Raw genomic sequence first — 24,772 nt, 5'->3', positions numbered from 1 at the left:
CACTTTTTAACCGTTTTCAACACACATTAGCGCGTGTGTTGGATATTATTCACACGTGGCACCTCTTTTTGCCACTCACTACCTGGTCCTGACGAAAGTCCCGTACACTTTTCTCCTGGGACTGAAACATGTAGACCGCCAACACCTAGACAACTAAGTAGTCATAATTTTTCTACTTGTAGTTGCACCACATACTTTTATCTCACACCCTGGGTTGCCACTAATAAAATATTGGGCAAGGATTCCCAGAGGTGCATTTTATTACCCACCTTCATCCACATCACACTACTGCACCACATCTGCTCCGCTGTAGTCAGGCGTTGAAGCACAACCAGGCGGCATTCGGCTGCCTGGTTGGACCCCGATGATGAAGCATGACACCAACCAGGTTGGTGTGTGAGGGGTTTATAAACAAAAGCTATTGTGCCCAGCTGACTAAGCTTAAGTTTAGACCAAACATCTGCGTTTAACTTTTTCAATCGTGTCCTATGTGTTGGCAAGATCATCCATCTCTGACTTGTTGGTGGTGGAGCTCTCACCAATTACTACACTTGCACATCACACAGCCTCTGCTGAGCACACTCATAAAGGGTTTGACACTAGTCTGTTGTGACCCCAGACACCCAGACAAGCTGTGGCCAGGGCAGGGAGACAGCAAAGTCCAAAAACCTCTGGTGACGGAGACCTCCAGAATCATCTCCTACTTTAAAGCTGGCATCAAGTGTAAGTGCTGAACCCTCAGAATCAGCTCTTCAGTGGACCTCTGGACCTGTGGGAGGCTCAGAATGAGTGTTGTGTTTCTCCGCAAAAATAACTGTTATTTTGTGGTCCTGCTGCACTGCTATCCTGCTGTCTGAGTGAAAAGGACTGGACCTGTATCATGAACCCAGGACCACCAGAGTGACTCCAAGGACTAGTTGGCTGGCTTCCTGACCAGAGCCTCAGAGACAGTAAAGGCTCCAACCACCTTAAACCTAGTGCCTGGACTCCATCTGCTGTGAGCCTTGCCCTCCAAGCGGAGCCACACATCTCTTCGACCCTTGGAAGTGGGCTTGAAAGTGCTCTAGCAGCCCAGCTGTGGTCTTGTGGGCAGAACTGATGGAAGCACAACGCAACTAATTGCAGCACTGCAGCTTCCTCAGAACTGCTGCTGGGCAAGGTATCCTTGGCACAGGAACTTGCAATACTTCTTAACTAGGACTTTTGATACTTCGTTCAGTGGGCCTCACTTAGTCCCTGTATCTGGCTCATGCTCCATCGCGGTCGGCCTGAACTTGTGACTTTGTCCAGGTCCGGCACAACCAGATAACCACAGTTGGTGCTTTTTGTTTCTCTGCACTATTTTCACTTCAATCTTTAAAATTGTATATCTCCAGTTTTACTGAATCGATTTTCGTTATTTGGGTTTCAAATAACGTATTCAATTTTTATATATTTTCCTAAATATATGTAGGATTTTTCTTGTCTTGTGTTTCTTAATTATTACTCTTTGAAGTCCTGCATAAATACTTTACACATTGCCGCTAAGTTAATCCTAGCTGCTTTGTGCGAAGCTCCCAGAGGGTTTAGCACAGTTTAATGTGGGGGTTGCTTATGTTTCACCCTGACAGAGACTCCTGTTGCTGCTTGAGTTGGGTTTAACCACCCTCAAACAGTAACCCAATTCCCTAAAGTCATGATAAATGTGAGTCTAAGAACATAACCCCCATCATGCGATACCACTCAGGTCATGATAATAAGATGGATCTCTGGATTGTGATGAACATTCCTAGATGTCGTTGATATAGATTTATTCTTAGGTTGATTCAGACATTAGCCCAGAACACTAACAGCTTCCACCAATAAGTTAAGATGTTATTGGTATCCAATCATTACTTAGATAAGCCTAGGAAATAATGCTTTGCGGGTTGTTATTAGAGTAAACCGATTGCTTATTCAGTCCAAACTTTGCCTCTGAAAAGGAGAGGATTTGTGTATGAGTGTTAAGGTCAATCTCCACACGCACTTATCTTTTGGTGCAGGATGGATCTGTGATGTTATTCCATGTCACAAACTCGAGTACTGGCTTCCCTTTAGCAATAATAGGAGGATTAAATAAAAACGTATAGAAACATAGTACCTAATACTGCTTGTCTATGGACACTCTAATGTGCTTCTCAATGTTCGAACAGTTCACAAACTGGACTATAAAATATGTCGTCCTGTTTCCTAGGGGGATGTCTACATTTCTCTAGAGGCATGTCTCCTGATGAACATGCGTAAATGTGGAGAAACTTACTTCTTGTATAATCATTTTGTGCAACATTTATTATTCTGTTTGAGGGGGAAAATGATCTTGCATGTACCACTTAAGAACATAAAGGTTGAGTCTTAATGAAGAGACAAGGATTTGCTTCTTCTTATCATAAACACATTTTGGACATTTGAGATCGACAAACACATGTAGATAGGTCTCATCCAAGGGCAATATATAGCTTTGGCACCTTTTTAAGGATTGTCTGCATTCTCTCCGTGGCAACACTTTCCACTTCATGAAGAATCACTCCATTGATGTTATTATTATTAGGGGATTTTGCTTCAAACATATTGCAGCCGGTGTTATTTATGATATGTAAGCTATTATTTACAGCTAACAGGTGATTACAAAACACTGCATATTCTTCATGTGGTTAGATTTCTCAGTAACAACTTAATACCACATTTACTAAGATTAAATTTCCCTGTCACGACCTTTATGAAATAAAGACATCATTAAAACGTTACTGTCAGCTATCTTTTGTATTGTAAAATATAAATACACATACATAGAAAATATTAGGAAATGTTCTCACCACAAAAGTTAGTACTTCTCCAGTTCGAGATGCTAGCGTTTGAAGCCTGGCAGGTAGCCACGTAGGCCTGGATGGCTTGGCAAAGGACTGTGCTGTTCCCACCGGTGAGGCAGTGGTCATAGACACAGTCAGAGAAGTAATTAGCTGGGTCCACCTTCAAGTGGCAGGATGAGAAAGGACCTTTTGGGTTCTGAATGATCCAACAGGCAGATTTTGATTGACTAAGCATATCTTGGTCACATACAGGGCAGGAATCAGAGCACCCATGGTCACAGCCTGTACTGCCATCTGACATCCAGCTTTTTCCAAACTCAAAGGCATTTTTAACTATGGATCCATTGCGCATGGTGAAGTCATCAGAAGTCAAGCCATTGAAGTTCCCACAAAGTCCTTCAACTTGCCCCCAATATCGAGTAGGGAGGGTAACAAAGACGCTGTAGACCATGTCATAGTTCACCCGCAGACCAAAGTCTGTTTTTAGGACTGAATAGGATCCACTTTGATAGATAATAATACTTCCACCACTGAGGCTAGCTGGCAGACTCACAACAGTTCCATTCACCTGAAGAAAGCCGAAAGAGAAGGTTCAGTTCTAGCATACACCACTGAAAGGATCAAGACAGTACTATAGTTTACAAATTTCTGGTTTTGTATGTGAGATTTTAAAAATATCTTATGTGACACTGAGGGGTCGATAAATTCCACACATGCCCAGTGGGATGTAAATTTCAATATACATAAGGGCAAATGTTTTGGTCCCTGTGCCTAACAAACATGGTGGATCTTGTATATTGTTATCTGGTGCTCAAGCAGGGCACTCTGATGCCTTAGGGTCATGCCACACTAGACAAAATTGCACTAAAAAATAAATAAATAAAGATAGATAGATGGATAGCATAATACAACAGTTCAATAGCAAACAACAAAATTCTTACCTCCGCCATCCCCCGTCTACCACTTTGGAGATGGATCAGTGTGTTATATGCTGTTACAAAAACCTCGGTAGTTACAGCTACACGAAGACCTTGCCAGTTTTCATTTTTCACCTCCACTCTGAAGAAAGGGAGGGAACCAGTTGTCCCTCTTAGTTTAGACAGGACATACATGCATGTTCCTTGGAAATCAAATCTCTGTCCATCAAAACTGGTGTAGTGAGGATCTCCAGAGGCCCGGCAGATACCGTCTGGTAAAGCATAGCAACCGTACACCCCTTTAATGCTGGTGCAGACCTCAGTGGATGCACAGGGGGAGCTTGAGCACTGGATTGTTCCTGTAGATCCATCACATTTACACAATGTCTGACAATTGCTTCCTTGTCGATAGGTCTGGCCTGCCTTGAGATATAGGCTATTGTAGGTGCAGCCACACTGATTCTGGGGCACACACTCATCAGCACTGAGGATGAAGCCACTGTTACACTGGCATCCTTCTGCACACGGAGTAGAGCAGTTGGATGAAGAATTAGGAACAGCACAGGACGAAGGACAAGATGACCCACAGAGCTCGTAGTGGCTGTTGCTAGGACAGATGAGATCTGTAAAAATACAGTAATTCGGTCATTTAATAAACATTCATCTAGCCTTTAGACTGGGCATACTGGATTGCAACTTTAACCGCAGACTCATCCTACCCTACTTCTGCTCCCAAATTAATAAATATGTTGGTCTGTGTGGGGCTTTATTCATATTGTGCTGCCAACAATACACCAAGCTGCATTTTCTGGTGTGCATGCCCCACCGTCCCCAGCTTACCTTTCATTCTCTTCTACATCTTGGGATGCTTGCATTTATAGTATGAGCAAGTATCAAGCTGAAGAAAATATGGACTTCCAGGACCACTTAGTGGCATTAAGGCCTCTTTTGCTATATATGTTTCCAGAACATAGTGGCATTTGAATTAAAATATAAGCATTTGCCAGACATACGGCCTGATTCATAAAGCTTGTTTTCATGAGTACAGAGAGACCTTTCTGATGGGTATTTAATCTTAACAATGAAAGTGGGCCAATGATGAGAGAGGAAGGAGAGCATCATGTAGAAGGTGTAAATCAGCACTCACCACATCCTGTCAGGTTCCTCCAGGATAGAACTGGGAGACCACGGTTTTGGCACTCCTGTGTGTAACTTTGAAGACTGTCACACAAATTCTGTATATCACCATCTGTCGCACACAAATCATAGACACAATTGTCTATGTAGGTGCTGGGATCCTCCAATCTATTGCAGCCCCTGAATGGCCCAGTGGGATCAGCCATTATCCCACATGACTGTAGGGATCTGTACTGAGTTTGCAGAGTCAGGTTACACTGTGGCTGGCTGTTGGTATCCAAGCAGAGGAACAGAGAATCACCCTCTTGCCAACTGTTCCCAAATGCTCCTGCACTAGTAAGCAAGGTACCGTTGGGAGCCCTGAAATCATCACTCTTGTTGCCATCAAAGTCACCACAGAGGCCACAGAGAAGCCCCGAGTAGGCCACGGGAACCTTGACAACCACACGTTGGCTCCAGTCATAGGTCACAGAGAGGCCAAAGTCTGTCTGCAGTTTGGCTGTGGAGCCGCTCTTGACGACCAGGATCCTCCCTGACTGCAGATTAACTGGGAGATTGACCAGTGATGCATTCACCTGAAACGAAAAACAACATGCAAATCTGAGTCTGCGCCTATCTGGACATTCACATCACAGCATTCCCTGACTGTAGCACACACTGACCCAACCAAACATGGTCTGATAAAAAACGGTCTTCCGAAACATATCTGCACACACCATGCTTGAGAACGTACTATATTAATTAATTTCCCTCTTTTGCTGTAATACACGTATGTGCTCAACCACAGCCATCTTCAACGGAAATAATGGATCTGATCTCTAAACAAATACCAGTATTCCTTAACCAATACATCTGTCTGATACAGCCAGCCCCAACAAGAGGTTCAAGAGTTTCATGTAACACATACACCTTCGCTCTTAAATTATAAGATCAGCTTGCTCTAGGGGCCACCGTAAAGCTCCCATTTGGAGTTACTTGTCTTAATGAGTGCCTAATACATTTTAATGCACATATGAATTTACAGCTTCAATTATATTCCAGTCTGAACATTTGTTTCCAATAACCTCTGCTAAAGATAAAAACACATGGCAGTGTACAGAGTGTATGAGTTAGCTCCTCACCTGCACTTTATTGTTCTGACCCACAACTATTGATATCAGCTCGCTATAGACTCTGATTTCCACAGATCGTGTCCAAGCCACCCTGGTGGATGTCCGGTGCTCGTTAACAACCTGGATGCTAAAGTCTGACAGATTTCCACCAGCTCCACAATACCTGCTGAGCGTGGTTTTACAGGTTCCTTGGTAGTCAAATAGGCGTCCATCAAATGAGCTGTAGTGGGGATCCCCTGATGCAGTACAGATCCCATAGGGTCCTGGGTAGCAGCCTCTTACACCATCCACAACTTTGCATTCCTGCAGAGAACTGCAGCCGTAATCTTCACACACCATGTCCTGGGCTGCATCACTGCAGGTGCATTTCTGGCTGCAGGTGTCCGTCACAATGGCCACATCCCCCAGGTTGTAGTACTGGCCATTCATTCTGCAGCCACACATGTTGATAGGGACACAGTCACCACCGCTCAAGATGTAGCTGCTGTTGCAGAAGCATCCTTCTCGGCATGGCAGGGTGCAGTACAGATTGGAAGTGGAATCGGAGCAGGTGGATGGGCAAGCCGTGCCACAGGTCTGGTACATACTGTTGGCAGGACAGGAGGCTCCTGTAAGATAAAACGGATGCAGAAAGATGCAGATGTTTTTCTCTAAGCCAACATAAGCAAGTCCCATCACATGAAGTGCAATAATGAACTTAACAACTTATTTCACTGCGACAATAAACAATAAACTAAACCGATCAGTTGTCCATATATACACACACGCATCACACAGTAGATTCTCCTTCAGTGGGTTGTGCCACATTTTTAATACAAAATGTTTTGTTTTATTCTGAAATTGCTAAAAAAAACTAACACATATCCCAGCTCAGCTCATATCCAACATGGCACAAAAAGCCCATTGTTAGTGATATATATTTAAAAATGTTGACATTTTTGCAATTAAAGAACCTCAGTTTCACGCATCTGGTTATCACTTACCACAAAATCCAGAGCTTCGCCACTGCCCAACTGTGATGTTTAGTGACTGGCATCGCTCAGTGTAAGCCTGCAAAGCATTGCACAGGGTGGACTGATTCCCTCCAGTGGCGCAGAGGTCATAAATGCAGCCAGACACAAAGGTCTCTGGAGACAGAACTGGAATACAAGACGCAAAGGCGCCTGTGGTGAGCCTCATCAAGCCGCAGGAGGTGCTAGCATTGTACAGAGTCTGGGTTTGGCTGGTGCATGTGGGCTCCGTATAGACATCACTACACAGAGCATCGTTATCCGGCACCTTCCAGCTCTTGCCAAAGAGCGCCTCCGTGGACGCCTGAGTACCACTCGGGGTCATGAAGTCATCCGAAGAATTGCTGTTCAAATTCCCACAAAGGCCACAGGTGGAGTTCGCGTAGTTGGGCAGAAGGGTGACTGTTGTGTGGGAAAAGCCATCGTACGTCACAACCAGGCCGAAGTCTGTGCTGACGGCCACGGAGAAGCCGGTCTGATAAGCCTTTAGGTTTCCACCAAGAAGAGTCACTGGAAGACGAACCTTAATGCCATTTAGCTGAAAATGAACAGAAATAATTTGAATGAAGCTTGAAGAAAGAAGGCAGCGTTAGATAGTTAAGTGACACTTCTACGCACTATTAAACATGGGCCGGATAGATGACTGATCAATCGATTTTCCAAACACATCAGAGAAAAACTGTCAATTGCATAGAAAAAAATCTCAATCAGCACAGCATTCCCCTTGCACGTTGGGGTTGTCTATGGAAAAGCCACATAGGAATAATAACCTTTCAGACATGAGCCACGTGACTGTGGTTCAGGTGTGTGCTGCTGCTGGAAGAATGGGAAACCTAGGTGGCAGTCCGAGCACTGCTGCGACCCCAGGTGTGAGTGACTATGGGAGTGGGAAGACGTCTGTCTGTCTGCAAGTGAAAGAGAGCCGAGGAGGCACCAACCCAGCCAAGTAGGCTGGATTGACACTCTCTTCGTAAAATGACTCTTAGTTATATTTGTAGAAGCAAGTGTGTGGTGTTAGCTGGTGATTGAGGTGCAGAATGAACCAATCAGCATTATGGGAAAGTACAAAACAGCAAACTTTTCAAACAAAAGTTAAGTTGGAAAGTGGAACAAAGGTTCTGTGGGGTATATTACACGTGTTAGTAGCTCTCATGGTCACAATGATTTGACTTACATAGACTTGCCCACTCAGTCCTTTGCTCATGACGATTTCATTGCCATATGTCACCACGCGCACAAGCTTGACCCACGCCACTGCTGCATTCCCACGATTCTCGTTCTTGGCTTCGACGCGGAAGTAGGTGAGGTTGGAGCTGTTGCGGCACAAGTGAGAGAGAAGATAGGTGCACGTGCCCTGGAAATTGAAGTAGCGCCCATCAAACGAGGTGAAGTGAGGATCCCCGGAGGCCAGGCAGGTCTTCTTGCCCGTGGCCTGGCAGCTGTAGTAATTTGCTACGGGCTTGCAGGTTTCATAGGACACGCAGGGTTGTTTCTGACAAGTGATTATGCTGGTGTTTAGACACTGGCATTTGAACTGGCAAAAGGTGGTGTTCCAAAAGGTTGTGCCTGCTTTCAGGAAAGCCCCTGAAATAAAATGAGTATGAGGCATATTAGCAATAAATAAGTCTCTGTGTCCTGTTTGACATTTCAGTAGAACTGACCTGATGCGTTGTGTGAATAGGGCACCGAGCCGCTCTTCTGCAAAATCTGGCTTTGTATTACCTTTTCTGTAATACAAGTCAAACTTCCAACAGAAGACTGCGGGGCTTATTTGCAAGCTCCTTGCGCCGTCGGTACGTCACATTTTGCCATATTAAAAGAGACGCACCGGCGGCGCAGCAAGGGGCTTGTAAATAAGCCCCTCTGTATTCACAAAGCCTTTCCTAGTTATACAACCGATTAATGTACACTGAGCATACCGCAAAGTATCCAGTACGTGGCCTTATATCTGTATATATTCATTCATGTAATGCATTCACTAAGGAAGGCAGTAGATTCACAAAGAAATTGTTGATCAATAAAGTAGTTTTGCATTAACAAATGGCTGGATTTACCATTGCTGGGTATTAACAAAAAGTGATCTAGGCTTTATACATTCATGTACTCCTGTGTATCATACACGAATAAATCTCACACAGTGGATGGCGAGTGAACAGTGCAAAGAGTGGTTTGCCTTGAAAATTTGTGAAAGACCGAAATTGTCATTTTGTGGCCATTCACAAAATTGTTAGAACCCTTTCAACTCCCTGGAACTCAAAGTCGAGAGTTAAACTCTTTTCAGAATGGTATGGGAAAAAAACATTCCATAATTCATCGGGGTGCAGGTGGAGGTGCTTCTCCATGGGGAAAAATGGTTTCCCCACCGAGTAGTTTAGAATAAAATGGGGGGAGGAGGAAACATGTACACTTGCATAGCGGTGCAACCTGTCTAGAAAGTGGAATTGCGCATACAGTTCGGCACTGGGGAAATACCAGTACAGAACGGGTGAAAGGTCTATACTTAGTAAACAATTGTAAGTCATGTGACTGTCTCATGAGTATGACCGGAAAGATGAAAATGGCGTATCTCTCCAGGCGTACTCCTAGAACGTTTTGAGAATAGCCCAAAGTTGTAAATTTACACCCATGCACAGGAACATATAGGGGTCAAAATGTATGCCACATTTATGAATTGGGTCCATGTGAGCCTGTGAATGTGTGTAGGGGGTTGAAGAGGCGAATGCAAAACTATTAGATTCCATTGGGTGGCATGTTGGAGTGAGAAGATCTCAAGAACAGGATTTAGAGAAGTTTTATCATTTAATGTAATTCCTCCTCCTGTTGTTTATCCTGTTTTTATCCACTCCCTGATCCCCCATCCCCTCATGTAAAAGCCGTCTTCTTGCTCTACACAAGCCACCTACACTTATCATAATACCCGTTGAAGAAAGTTGCCTCCACCACGGAAACTCCCTTGTTCCACCATGTGCCACACAAACTCCCTCCATCCCCTTGATATGCACCTTACATGCACTTCTTTCTACCAGCATCGTGAATACTTTGTTTCAGCCATCATTTCTATCACCAGCCAAGGTACAGCATTTCACTGCTTTGGGGCTACAATCTGGGTTGATAAAAAACTCGTATCTACATTCATACAGTGGAACTAATCTTGCAAAATGTAACCCCGCTTTTTTACTATGGTACATGGCTCCACCATCCTAACACGAATGAACTGAGACTAAAGTACTTAGGCAAAATATAAATTTACCTGCGGGGGCGCTCCACATATACTTAAAAAAATAGTTTTTCAAGCGATTTGCAATGATTTGGTGCTGCCACTGGGTGGCGTCCAAGCACTGCTACATTCCCTATGCTTAGTAAAGTGACGGGCATGCTACCCAGTGTCCCCTGCTATGTGGTATGCAAGGAAAGAGCACTTCGACAAAACTGATAAAAGCTGCCTCACCATTATACACGCATCCGCCCGCACTCTGGAAGGTGTCCACTCGGAACGCCCACACCCCCGGGGTGTTGACATTACTTGTAGATGCAATGTTCAAGATGTCCGCTGTCCTTGATCCTGGCACACTGAAGTAGTAAGAGGAGCCTCCACTGTTAAAGCCAGCCTGTGGGGGGAGAGGAAAGCAATGGGTCAGGACAAGTCCATGGGGTTTATACAATGGCTAAATCCTGCTCTGCTAGTAATTGAGAATTTCCCAAAACATTTCCATCACTCCTATGAATAAGGTGGTTGAGTCGGGGGGAGAGGGGGTGACTAAGCGGTATTAGTCCTATTTAATAAGGTTTCAAACACCAAACAACAAAAAAATATAGTTAATATATTGGTGGTGAACAAATATGAAAAGTGTCCTGCACAATACCGGGGCGTTCCTGCGGCCTCTCAAGGGGCAGGAGTGCGCATTTACTTGTCATCTGTCTTCGCGGCCGAGGCTTGAGGTGCCAGGGTGCGCCTTCCAGCAGCATGGAATGAGAGGTGGGAGGCTGCTCCGCCGCAGTGCCTGTTGTGTTGCCCTGCTGCCGCACTGCCCCACAGAGCTTCTGTAGCCCGGGGTAAGAGCGGGGAAGCAACATTCCTTGCAGCCTGAAGCCCCGGCCCTGCTGGATGAGACAGACAGCTGCAGAGATCAGACCCGCTCCAGAATAAATAGGCGGAGGCAAAGTCAGAAAACCTCTCCCATCTTTTCGGTTTCATGACTTCGGGCACCTTTGCAATTTCACTTTGCCCAATTTGAGACTCTCAAAGTGCCCATGACACTTTATGAAGAATGGTCCCATATGGTTATCGTCCACATTCACCTTAATAGTCTGATTAAATGTAAATCACTTCCAAAGTTTTTTATTAGTGTCAACAAATGTTCACTTGGACAAATCTGCGTACCTGTGCCTGTGTGCCTCCTAACCCAGTAGTTCGGCTCCCGCCACTTGCAGTGCCGGTCGTCCAGACGATGACGTCATAGTTCAGCAGAATAAAGTCCATGACACCATTAGAGATGAGTACGGCCTGGAATGTGTTCACCTGTAATGACGACAAGAAGTGGTGAGAAAGACAAAGGTCACAGCAGGGCGCAGATGCACAATGCTTACCCGCATAAACAACACTGGTGTATCATTGTCATAATCCCAGAATGACTTGCGAGTTTGGCACGTACTGACTCGCATCTGGGTCTATATCACCCTTACAATAGTTATTTTCAATTGCAGGTCTTGCTATTTTTTTTCCTATTTTGAAGATGCACGTAGAGCTTTAATTAATGTATTTCAGCACATATATGACCATATGGAGGCACGGTATGTTTGGGTCGTATGTATGGTGTAAGGTCTACATCACACTGTGCGCAGGCTGATTTTCACTATCTCACACGAGGGACATTTTAGGGATTTTGGCCGGGGTCCCGGGTCGGAACACTTTTGAATGTATGATCCAATTTCATTTTTTTCATGCCCTCTCTGGCTAGGTACTCGCACTGGCACACAAGTCCAAATTCTAAATGTGTTTGCATCCAACATTCAGGGAGGCTGATGTGTGTTTTCAGTATTTTAATAAATGCAAATAATCTCTCTGACCCCCTTACATTTCTCATGTGTGACGTCCTGTTTCGATTCAAAATAATATCTAATGGATGTTGCATGGTGTTGAACAACATAAATACACCACTTCTCTGCAAAATGTCTGTAACGACTTAAAAATACTTTAAAAGAAAACGGGTTTTAAAATAAGCTGTGTTCAAAGATCGTATCCGGTGCTTTAAATGGGCCGGTACTGTCGGAGTACCTGCACTTGTATTTTTTCTATTTCAAGCACTGATCGTGTCATCAGGACTGTTTGCAGAACAAAGCTGGTTCAAGTAGACAGTTGATGAGACTATCAAGGGCCCCCTGAAATGCTGGGGCCCTGGGCTAGAGCCCACTTTGCCTTAAAACGTTTCTGATGTCACGCGATCTGCTGTTGTTCGTGTCAGTATCACTTACTTTGAAAACACCTTTTGCCGAGCCATGTGTGTGAGCACAATACAGTGCCGGCTCATTCTCAAATTCGTACCGATATCTGAACCAATATGTAGCTACCTTTGTAGACGTCGAGCCATAATATGCCACCTTGTCCCACGTGGCGATGTACAGCCAGGTGGCATTGAATGAGAGGTCAAAGTAGCGGTGGACGTCAGACGAAGCTCGCTGCAGGAGAGTGGCGTTTCTGGACTCTCGGTAGAACACGCTTCCTGCAATGCGGATGTCCACATCTGCCCAGAATGGCGCCACGAAAGCTCGTCCGTCGGAGAGAGGAAAAGGATCCGAGGTGTACTGGGAGACTGCCACCCCGAAGGACACCACCCCGTTCGTGTTCACCTGCGAAAAGAATTATGAGTCTTATTAAAGCACTTGAAAAACTTACTATAATCCAAATGACATTCTCATCTGTGCGGCCGCATTACCAGTCTTTGTACTTGTACAATTACACCACATGAGGGCACCCTATCCAATAGAAACGGTGAATGGTGAAGCTTTTGACTGACTGATGTTTACATGTCCTGAGGGTACAGCAATTAACTAATTTGTAAATGATGAAAAGAAAGGGTTGACTGTTGCAGTGCCCCGCGCACTGATCGACGCGGCCATGGTTTCTCATATATCTTGAAAAGGCTGCTAAAAAATGTCTGTTTGCACGTATTCAAATAGTTTGAGTTGATATTATTTTTCATATTGAGGTTAAGCTGTATTGTCTTTAAAAGTTTTTCAAAATGGTTTGGCTGCGTGTAACGTCTACCGTCGGGCCTAATCCAAAATCAATGGCCTCAAAAACTCGTAAATGTCCTACTTTTGCTTATTCGCAAACATCTCCCCAATACTCCAGACAATTTATGAACATTATATAAAAATAAGAGAAATAAGGGTTTTAGTGCACATTTTTCACTTGTTTGAAAATCTGTTTGTTCAGGTCATGCAACAAGGTTCATTTGCATATTTAAAGTTTTTTTTCTCCATTGGGAAATTCTTATATTCTCTTCTAGAGAGACTCCTTCCTATACACCGTTTTATGAACTGGGATTGGTACTTAAGGAGTCACACTGGAATTATATCTACTTTCAGGATTATTTGGTTCCAAATTTACAGTAGTTCCTAGGGTGGGAATGTCCCAACACAATGTCTCTGAAGTACACACCAGTGGGTGTTCTTTTTGTTTTGCTTCTTTCATGTCACCAACCACAAAATTATGATGGGGTAAATCCTCCATATTGACTGTTTTTCCAATATGAGTCTAGAAATTCACCTATGCAAATTCTGGGAATCATTTTGTAAAATTCAGAGCCCCAAATGCCTCTTGGTGCCACAGATATTACATGCTATATGTTTTCGGAATTGGTGTCTATGTTGTCTGATCTTAGTGGTCCTGCTGGATCACACTGCAAAGCTTTTATAAAGGTGTACAATCACTAACTAGGAAATCAAAAAGATGGTTTTGTTGTGCTCGGTCTAATGCTTCCTGGGTCTGGAAGGTCTCTCTATCTTCGGTTTATCTGCCAACTAACATTATCCATTTGTGATGTCTGCAAACATATTAGAACAATGGAATGTTGGGAGCTCCATTAGAAACAATGGAGTGCTCTGGGCTTCCAATGGTCAATAGAAGCCCGGAGCTTTCAAAGTTTGTAGACAGAAAGAGCTGTGGACAAAAGGCCTTATGGAACTTGAGGGGATTTTAATCCCCTCGGGCTTCATGAGGCCTTTGTTTTACAAATTAGAACATTCTGCCCTCCAAGAGCAGAATGTTCTAATAGCCTTAGAGCCCTCTGCAATGGGCTCTACGGGCCATTAAAGGCCCGATCCCTTGTTAAACGCCCTCGCCTTTGTTTCGGGCCTTTAACGCTGGAGCAGGCTTTTAATGGCCGGTAGAACCCACTACAGCGGGCTCTGACGCTATATTAGAACATTGGAATGTTGGGAACGGCAATAAAAACAATGTAGTGCTCCAAGCTTCCAATGGCCAGAAGAAGACCGGAGCTCCAACATTCAAATGTTTATTCACAGCAAGAGCTGTGAAAAAAAGGCCCCATTTTAATAACCACAGGCTCCAAAAGGCCTTTGTTTTATAAATGAGAGCATTAAGCCCTCTAGGGATGGAATGTTCTAATAGCCTTAGAGCCCTCCGTAGCCGGCTCTAATGGAGATGGCCTTAAATGGCCAGTACACCTGCTTCGGCGGACTCTGAGGCTATATTCATCTTCCATATAACTGACTGCTGATAATAACATGTATGATGTTCAAACATCGCTTTTTCATCTTGAACCAATTTTCTACCTTTGGAATTGTTCTGTTCGGCTCACTGGTAACTTCATGAAATGAGTTAGGATTATTTCATTCAAATAAAATACATTCCTATATCTAGAAGCATTATATCTTGATGTACCAGAGAGATGCCGCTCACTGATGAGGTCTAGAAAGGTCAAGATACATCTGTAGTTGCTTCTGTTCCCATTCAGAGGGGATGTGGCCTACAGACTGTGCTAGAATATCTCTTTTGGGGCATTTGGATAAAGTTGATATACAGGTGAATAATACACACTTAGAGAATTTACAACCTATTTGGATTTCTTCAAGCATTTCCTCACATTATTTTTGCAAGTGCATTGCGTTTTGTTAAATAGTAGTCATTAGCATAAAAGGCTTGATTTAAATCCACAGATCCTCCAGAACATACAATAGGGTAATCTGCATTACATTGTGACTTACAATAAGAGTTGTGTATGTCTGGTCGAAGAAGCGGAATGGCACAGTAATGGGGAGTGCAATAGTGCTGCCATCATCCACTTTGCCCATAGACACATCTCCTAAATTCAGTCCATATGGGTACATCACGGGATTGCCTGGAATGAAAACATTAGTGATAATCATTAACATGCATCAACCATATTTTATTCAAAAAGTCTTAAGAGAAATTGGACTCTCCAATGGATTTTATTTGCACACTGTTAGAAATGGGGTCTCTAGCTGGCAACGGTTTGCACCTGTGTCCAAGTAGGGACCCTTCTCTCTAGTTAGGAAAAGGGAGATACACTTCTAAAATAACTCCTGCTCACCCCCTTGGTAGCTTGGGAGGAGCAGGCAGGCTTATCTCAGGGGCAGTGTGTAAAGTATTTGTGCACACATACAGTAATACAGTGAAAACACTACAAATGGACACCACACCAGTTTAGAAAAATAAGTAATCTTTATCAAAACCAAACAAGACCAAAATGATAAACATCCACAATACTTTGATGAAAATATATGACTTTCAAAAGGTAGAAACGGTTCTCTTCAAAGCAAATTGCAGATGCAACACTTTCAACACAAAGTACCTTGGATGTGTCAAAATCATAAGCAAGAACAGCAGCAGGGAAGGTGATGAATCGGTTCTTTACTGCCACGCAGGGGAGGTGATGCGTCGATTCCTTACTCCAGGGGAGGTGATGTGTCGTTTCCTTACAGCCATGCAGGGGAGGTGATGCGTTGATTCCTTACTGAAGGGGAGGTGATGCGTTGGTTTCTTACTGTGTTGGGAGGTGATGCATTAGTATCGTACTGTAGCTCAGCGTCCTTGTAGACTTGGCACCCCGGTGTGATGCGTGAGGATCAGGGATGTGTCTGTTCTTGATGCGGCGGCGGCAACGGCGCTGCGTTGATTTCTTCAGCCGCAGCCCCACGATGCATTAGTTCTTGCAGCCCCACAGCAGTAACTGCGTTAGAGTCGGTGCAGAGATCTCAAACTTTGGAGATCTATGCACAGGACTCAACGTGTGGCAGATTGTTCAGCCACTGGCATGCGCTGCATGGATTCTTCTGCCGCAGAGCATGTAAATTTCCCCCGCTCAATGGTGCTGCATCAGAAAAACAGGCACTGGGAGGGCAATGCGTCAATTTTTTAGGTTTCTTCAAGGTTTTTCAGCTCAGAGCAACAAGAACTACATTCAGAGGCTCAGAAATGGAACTGGAACCTCCTGGCAGGTCAGAACTCCCAGCGGTGGAGGTAAAGGAAGCTGGTGGTGAAGTCTTTGCATCCGTGAGACTTCAGAACAGGAGGCAAGTACACACAAGCCCTTTGAGATTCTTCACAAGCAGGTTCAAAGCAAAGTACCAGTGTTTTTCCTCTCCTTGGCAGAGGCAGCAACTGCAGGCCAACCCTCAAAGCAACACACAGCAAAGGAGCAGTTTCCTCCTCTCAGCTCTTCAGCTCTTCTTCCTTGGCCGAGGTCCCTCTTGATTCCAGAAGTAATCCAACATTCTGGGGTTTTAGGTCTAATATGTATACCCTATTTTGTCTTTGTAGTCTTTGTTTCAAGGACTATGAGCTCAGTAAAACCAGTTCCGACCTAAGTGGTCCAGCTTCACCACAGGAGATGGAGACAGCATTGTGCAGAGCAGACACAGCCTATTCAGGTGCTAGTTAAAACTCCTCCCACCACTCTAAAGGCAGAAAGTTCTATTCAGCCTGGCTATAAGTCACCCTGGAAAGGCAGGGCACACCCTAACCTCCCATGTGACTGTCTAGAGAATGGGTATCCACAGCTTCTGTCACTTCCGGACCAGATGGTGAGTACATAAACAGGTAGAGGCACACAGGATGGTTAAATTAGAAAATGTCCACTTTCTAAAAGTGGCATTTTCAAACACACAATTAAAAAAACACCTTTACTAAAAGAGCTGTTTTGAAATTCGGAGTTCAGAGAGCCTAAAATCCAAATCTTGATCTTGTCCCAGTGGAAAGTTACACGTGTAAGATGTTACAAGGCAGCTCCCATGTTAACCAAAACAGTCTTTCTATAGAGAAAAATGAAATGTTCAATATTTCACTACCAGGACATCTTAAGCACACCAGCAATTGTCCTGCTTTTCACATACACTGTACCCTGACATTGAGGGTACATTGGGCCTACTTTAGGAGTGCCTTACATATAAAAAAGCGAAGACTAAGGTTTGGCAAGTGGGTGCACTTGCCAGGTTGACATGGCACTTAAAAACTGTGCACAGATGTTGCAGTGGTAGGTCTGAGAGCCATTTGGAAGGCTACTGGTGTGGGTGGCACAATCAGTGCTGCTAGCCTACTAGTAGCATTTGATTTACAAACTCTAAGCGCACACAGCGCACTTTACTAGGAGATTACCAGTAAATCAAATATGCCAATCATGAATAAACAATTGGAATCACAATTTACCCAGGGAGCACTTGCACTTTGGCACTGATCAGCATTGGCAAAGTTCCCAGAGTATCTAACCTAAATCAGCAAAAACGAAGTCCAGCACACAGTAAAAAAATACAGGAGGTAGAGGCAAAAAAAACAGAGGAAACTACACCAAGGATACCAGGTCTAACAGAGACTTCCTCAGCTGTTGCCCACCTTGAACCTTGGGCTCTGAATCCATTATTCTGTTGCTCAGAGCTCAGTGGAGCAGTGAACTGCTGCTGTGCCCTGAGAAGATGCAATGTAAGCAGTCTGGCAGAAGGGAGATACACATACTGCAGACTCTGCTGATAATATACACCACCACCATTTCAAGATGGCGGCTGTTTGAGCTTCACTACCATCAGAGACCTGGTCTGCTCCTGTCATCCACTAATGTCAGGAGCATCCCCTGTGGAACCACTGCTACTTCCGGAGGTAGAGCAAAACTCCACATACACATACCTTTGCCTGCAAGCCCATTCTCCCTTCACCTTTCAGGCAAGTAAGTAGCCCCAACATCTCCATAGGAGTAGATGCCCAAGAGCAAATACTGCTGCCGATGGCCCTGCACTTCTGCTCTATCCAAGCCATGTTTGTCAGCCGCAGCTGCAAAATGTCCCTCTCTCCCTCCTGCTTCTCAAACTTTTCATTTGAGTTGATCGCAATTTCTTTTTAGGATGTAGACGGCCAGAGCCCTGAAACCACTGAGGAGACTCAAGCCTGTGGTAAATGGAGCAGAGTGCTTCATAATAATAATAATAATAAAAGAGCTTATAGAGCGCTCAGTAACGCCATCGCGGCGTGTCCCCGCGCTGAAGCTATCAGTGAAACTGGGAGAGAGAGCAGCAGATGCCGCTATTGCCAGCTGCCTCATGTCCCGGAGAATGCAAAGATATGCATGGCAGGCTGAGAAAATAATGTGTTTAAATTCTTTTGTGACACAGTGTTGTGTTTAAATCAACGTACACGAAATAATATAGAATGTAGGCGGCTGCAAAAGAAAAGGAAATGAGGGTTCTGCGTCTGATGTGATAATTGACACTGTGGCGCAATCTTTGACAAAGTTTTAGTCTTGGACTTCTTGTTCTGTCGTTACGTCGAGTCTCTTGCTCTACATCTCAGAGCCTGACCTGCTTCCACCATGCATGTACTTTATACCACAAATGTGCACAATTTTGGTTTTAGGCAAATAAAGGTCTCTAGTGGGCTACTGCATTTCTTACATTGGTAGGATCATACGTGCATAGAAAGCACTCTCAATGGACACCGTTGTGTAAAGGGTTCAGGTCCCCTTCTTGTTATAGGTAAGTGTTCTCTTTGAATAGGACAGTAACGATAATGTACTAGGATGTGCTCCCATTCAACCAGGCTGTGCGCCAGTATGTTAGGAAGTCTCAACAACACTTTTTGAAGCACTCACATTGGACAAGTGTGTGTTTGCAGGGTCAAGGACTCTTACGTTCGGTCAAGCCGCACTCCCTTAAGCCATTTAGAAAAATAGATATTAACATATATAAGGACTTTTAAAACACAAGATGATTAACCTCAATTGTAAAATATCCGTAGGACAGCAAGGCGTAAGCCCGTGTTTGAGTTTGCCAAAGCTTGTGCTTTTTTGTTGGTTTGTGCGTGTGGCATTGGTTTGATTCTATCTCATGTATGTAAATGGGAGCCGAGAATTGCACTTAGAATGTGTAGAACTGATTTGTTCAGCTAGTTTGGATTGCCAGTGAATGTCAAAGAGATCCACAGTTATGCTCATGGTCCAATCACTTGCAATTTCTGTAAGCTAGTAGACCCTTGAACACCTGATACAGCCATATAAATTGCTACGTGATGTTTGTGATTAGTGCAAACGGAAGGAGCAGACAGTGGGATTACAAAGGGAGGGTTTGGCCAATCACTATTTTGCAATTTTCATTGGTTCATAAGTTATGTAATTAATGTGCTGGGAATGCAGTCACTTTTACCCTGAGCTTGAATGCGAGGAAAATATGATAATAAGCCACACTTATGTGTTTAGACTAGTGAGGAGATTGCATAATGTGTTTATACTGGTGAGGTTGGTGCAGAATGTAATTTGCGCCTGATGTGACTGTGCATAATGTAGTTTATGTTACAGGTTGAGGTGGAGTATAGTGCTTACCAGTGGTTACTGGTTGTACGTTTATGATCTGATTTACTTTTACTAAGTTCACTTGGTGATGGTTCTGACAGTGGTCCATGTGGCCCTGTCAGGTGTACATAATCCCTTGTAAATATTGCCCAGTGCCAGTTGGCACAGTGTATGCTAGGTGTCTAATATTCTAATGTGTTATGAGAATACAAAGGCTATTTTTATATAACCTTGTTTGGAGTTCCTTTTGTAGTGTGCCTGGGATGTTGTTGCTGTGTGCGTGCGCAAATGCTTTACACATTGCCTCCGGGATAAGCCTGACGGCTCGTGCCAAGCTACCAAGGGGGTGAGCAGGGGTTATCTTTGGCGTGTAACTCCCAAGCCCTGACTAGAGTGGTGGTTTCTGCCTGGCTTTGGTGCAAGCCTTAGAATACCAGAAATCCCATTTCTAACAGTACCAATGAGAAAGAATTCCACTGGATAAAAGCAATAGGTGCAAAGCAACTGTCACTAGCCTGGAACACCTTGACTTCAAATACTGTTAGATGATTTATGGAAGGAGAACAATATAAACACTTGGCGAGTCATGCAAATGATCCTAAAGTTAATACATTTAGCCACGGGACATAAATTGAGTGACGTCACTTAATTATTGATGAGACGGGCTCTTAACATTTGTTGCCTCGTAAGAATTGAAATGATGCAAGCTGCAATCTCAAGTGTCATTGGAGTTGAGCTTTTGGTGATACACTTTGGATTCCATTTATGGTATCAGTTCAAAGAGTATTTGTGTCACCACAGGTTCACCCTGTATGGTTATGATAGAAAGGGAATAAGTAGTTGAGGACAATTGTTCAAAAAAGCCTGACACTGTGGCCTGGAGTTCCTCAGAAAGTGCATGATGAAAAGATCTACTCCGGTTTGACAAAGCCTGGGGCAAGGTTGGACAATATCGGACCTCATTCTGGACTGCCTCTGGAAATGAAGATTTCGTTTGGTTCTCCACCATCAGGATTGCTGTCCTGGTCTGCTTCCATCCCTCAATTTATGGCCTGCTTACAGTGTCTTAGTCTGGTTTGCTTGTATGTCAGTTAAAAGGTAGATTAACCAGTTAGGCCTCACAGGGACAGTTGTATACTGACAAGGCAAATGATTTTAAGATAAATATCATTGAGTTGAGACAGGTATCAGATAAATGTCAGTGAGTAGAGATATGAACTAATATAATGATAAAAAGAAATGTCTGACACCAAATCTCCTCTATCCCCTGTATGGCTAAAAGAGGGATAAGCACTGAGTGGTCTACGGTATAAGACATGGCTGTATTGTTCTTGTCAATCATCTGATGCAGGTCATCAAGTTTTGACACTTTGGCTGACTTTTTAGTCCTGTTTGGGCTGACAGCAGCTACAAAATGTTCATACAATTTACAGGATCCCAACACCGATTGCAAATGTGTTCTAAAATATCTAAAACATTCGGAAATAGCAAATATTACATGTTTTAATGATATTGGTTAGTTTTCTTTATTTCTAAATGTAGTTTTGTTTTACTCAAGAGATTCACTAGGAGTAAGGTGATAAACATAGAGCTGGAACTACCATATGTTACTGTGACTATTAAGTCATAATGATATGATGATTCCTGTAAACAATGTCAAAACTGCAATAGCTGCAGAAATTAAAAGAGGGCTATTAAGCAGAGATTGCACAACATACAAACACATAGAACAAGACACATATACCATGGTGTTTCAGCCAAAGATGTTACCAGAGACTTGATCTTTGTTTTTCAGATGATCGTGCTGAGCTATTTGTGTCAAAATAACATGTGTGTCTGTTCTGATCTGTGCCTCACTTATATGTTCAAAACAATAAAACGATGATTTAAAATTACCAAAGATTATGGGGACAGAGTAAAAATAGAGGATACACAATAAACACATACGATGGAATTTACCACACATCTATAAACTGATAATGCTGCCATTAACATGCTGCTACTACATGAAAAGAGAGGAAAAGTTCAGAACTAATATCTAGAAAAGGTCCACAATGACTGTAAAACTTCGGGGTACATATACATTTTTACAACTTGTGGACCACCTGGAACAGCGAGGTTCATATCAAACAAGAGCAATGCAGATGAAGCAAGAGAAACTTTTCATAATAGAATCAATGAACAGATTAGAAATCAACAAGAAATATAATATGGAATGGTGAAAACGCTGTTTGAATGGAACTGGTTTATTATCTGATAATCATGATAAATTTAAGTTCCCAATAGCAACTTTTAAGGGCAAATTTCGTGTCCCTTTCTCGTATTTGTGTGTGGTGTTAGCTGTACTTTTATAATTCACTAATGCAGATACCCTGTGATGTAAAAAGGGTAACATTATAAATGTGCCTTCTGTGATGTGGATGGGTTATAAGTCTTCTTTAAATAATGGGACCCAGTACTTACTTTGAGCAGCGCATAATTTCAGACATGCTGTAAAAAGAAGGAAGACACGTTATCACTAAGAGCTAACGCATAATTCAAGACAAAACTGGATAAAATTGGCGAAGGCATGCAGGAGAAACAGAAATAACATGACATAGTCTGTAATGATATTTAGGATCATACACCAAATAAATCACCTCATAGTTTTGGTGCAAAATAAGTCTTAAAACAACTGGTAGATTTACTTTTGCTTGTAAATTAAACCGTGTGTTTTATCCCATATTACACATGCAATATTGTAGCTCATCTCTACTCTGTGCTATTATCAGTGACACATTTCCCCACCCTACACGTATCGCAACTGTTTCCAAAGGGTCGCAACACAACACTTGACCTCATGTACTCTGTCCTTCCTTTCTGTGGAACTCGACCAATATTTCAGTGTAACTCTGAGAACGGCATGAAGATTGCAGGCGTTGTAAAGTTAACAAAAGCATTGCAGAGCTGCACGGAAGAATTCAGGCGCATTTCCAATGTAATCGCCGGTGTATTTCTAAAAGCCCGTTCTCTGAGCAATATGTAATGGATTTAATGTAGTGTGCAGGTATGTAGGAAAAGATAACTTTGGATATCTTGGTGAAGAAGACTTTTCTATTATAATCTTCCTTTGTACTTCTACTGTGAGGCATCCTGGCTCTCAGTAGTAAACAATGAACATTGGTAGACGATTGAAGACAGCAAAAAAGCATGACAAGAAACTACTGGTTAACTACTGGGAGAAGTGTGGCTCACTGGTTAGAGGAGGCAGACCCTGAAGCCGAGGTCAGACCCGGGACCAGGGTTCAATTCCTGACGTGGTAGGGTCTTGAGCCCAAATGTCCACGGACTCGATAATTCTCGCTTCGGTGCCTACTCGAATCACGGGTTCACACTCTGCAACTCTGGGCAATAGCTTGCTTAATCTCCACTACGCTCCCCGCGGCGGGATACTTGGCTTTCACCTTGGGGATGCCCAGTAGGGGTTATCTCACAGGGAAAAAGCCAGGACGGGTTCCCAAAGCAAGCTCCTTTTGGACCTTGCGGTGATAAGGCGCTATAGAAGAACATTTGACATCTGTGTACCTAATCCCATATAGACAGTCAGTTTACCAATTAGAATGTGCTTACTTGTCCTATGGTTTGTAATTTTCAAAGACACTCTAATGCTATATAAGGGAAGCCCTTACACAATGTTTACGTAGCCGTATTAGAACCTTTCTTAACCCATCACTGAAGGATATCTTTCCTTGACGAAAAGTGGTGCCAAGGTCATATACCAGATTTTATGAAATGAGTTGTCTAGGCATATAAAAAATGACAATTGTTGACTTGCTTCCATGTAAAGGGCGAATGGCCTTCACTTCTATTCATGTTGCATAACTGTCATGTTCACATATATTGGCTGCACTTGGGTTAGTATGTTATAGATAAAAAAAGATTAATCATTGTGCAAGTTGATTTTTTCTATCGAACAATGTTTCAGTTTACTTATGGGGCTGATTTAGACAGGCCTAACAAATGACCTCACCATGTCTTTAGGTCGTATTACCCTTGATTACTGGGTTGATCATGCCATTCATGAGCGGCCCGTGCAGGTAAGAGCCGTGGGGCGGGGTGGGGGGGATTCGATAGACAACAAGGAGGGAAAATTAATCATTCATTTAATTTCCCTTGTCGTCGTCTGTCGCATCCCCACCCTCACCCGCCTCACCGATCTTACCTGCACGGGCTGCTCCTGGTGCCATTGGTGGAACGGTGGGGAACATCAGCATTATAGTGCAGGCACAACCCTACTGAGAGTCTTGCAGGGTAAACTGGCGGAAATGGTGCCTGGCAGAGTCACTTAGAAGCTGGAAGTCTCAGGATTCCCTTGCTGTCACCATGTATGGGCGCAGTATTCAAAAGCGAATCCCAAGGATTCAGTTATGTACACTAGTCCATTCTGCTGTCTTTTCGAAGTGTTTGTGCTATTCAAAAATACATACTGACACACATACCCTTTGTACAAGTGGGGAGTAAGAGATGAATCATCTTTAGTGCCCTACTTTTGTACTTCAGGCTTTTCCTAATGAAATAGACCTGTATCTTTGCAAAATTAAGGACCTATTACATTTCTTTCATGTCCTCGTACCACTGGACATGCAACACTTACTGTATATGAGCACCACAAGGGCGAGGGACGCCATGTCCAGTGGTGCAGAGTTATCACCAGATTAGGAAGACTGTGTCCATAGGCCCGATTTGAATACAAATCTGTACAAAAGACAACAATTATATCATGAAAACATCATGTGGAAAATTACCCAGACAAAACACGTTTTTCTCAATAGCAGTTATATATCATGGGGGGACAAAGCAAACACAAGGAGATGATGGATGGAAAACTGAAACTTTTCACACAGTCACCTCCAGTCACAGATCTGGGTTGAATCCATCATCGTTCTTTAGCTCACTTCACCACCTCAGCTCAGACCC

At 43.5% G+C, this 24,772-nt stretch overlaps 1 protein-coding gene across 1 annotated transcript in view; it reads right to left on the bottom strand.

The window, feature by feature from the left end:
* The window catches only part of LOC144769611 (uncharacterized), a 248,238-nt gene extending 223,755 nt beyond the window's left edge, over positions 1-24,483 (bottom strand). The window contains exons 1-12 of the mRNA XM_078653774.1: positions 24,450-24,483; positions 22,280-22,306; positions 15,231-15,364; positions 12,570-12,848; positions 11,383-11,520; positions 10,450-10,609; positions 8,176-8,585; positions 6,975-7,539; positions 6,001-6,599; positions 4,890-5,454; positions 3,767-4,365; positions 2,832-3,393 (exon numbers count right to left, since the gene is read on the bottom strand). Of these exons, the coding sequence (XP_078509900.1) occupies positions 2,832-3,393; positions 3,767-4,365; positions 4,890-5,454; positions 6,001-6,599; positions 6,975-7,539; positions 8,176-8,585; positions 10,450-10,609; positions 11,383-11,520; positions 12,570-12,848; positions 15,231-15,364; positions 22,280-22,306; positions 24,450-24,483 (4,072 nt within the window). The remainder of the gene's footprint in view (positions 1-2,831; positions 3,394-3,766; positions 4,366-4,889; positions 5,455-6,000; positions 6,600-6,974; positions 7,540-8,175; positions 8,586-10,449; positions 10,610-11,382; positions 11,521-12,569; positions 12,849-15,230; positions 15,365-22,279; positions 22,307-24,449) is intronic.
* Between the last annotated feature and the right edge of the window lie 289 nt (positions 24,484-24,772).

This window comes from Lissotriton helveticus, chromosome 7, assembly GCF_964261635.1.
Source record: "Lissotriton helveticus chromosome 7, aLisHel1.1, whole genome shotgun sequence".
NCBI classification, from domain to species: Eukaryota; Metazoa; Chordata; class Amphibia; order Caudata; family Salamandridae; genus Lissotriton; species Lissotriton helveticus.
The sequence above is the reverse complement of the archived record's forward strand: the minus strand, read 5'-3'. Positions and strand labels throughout refer to the sequence as shown.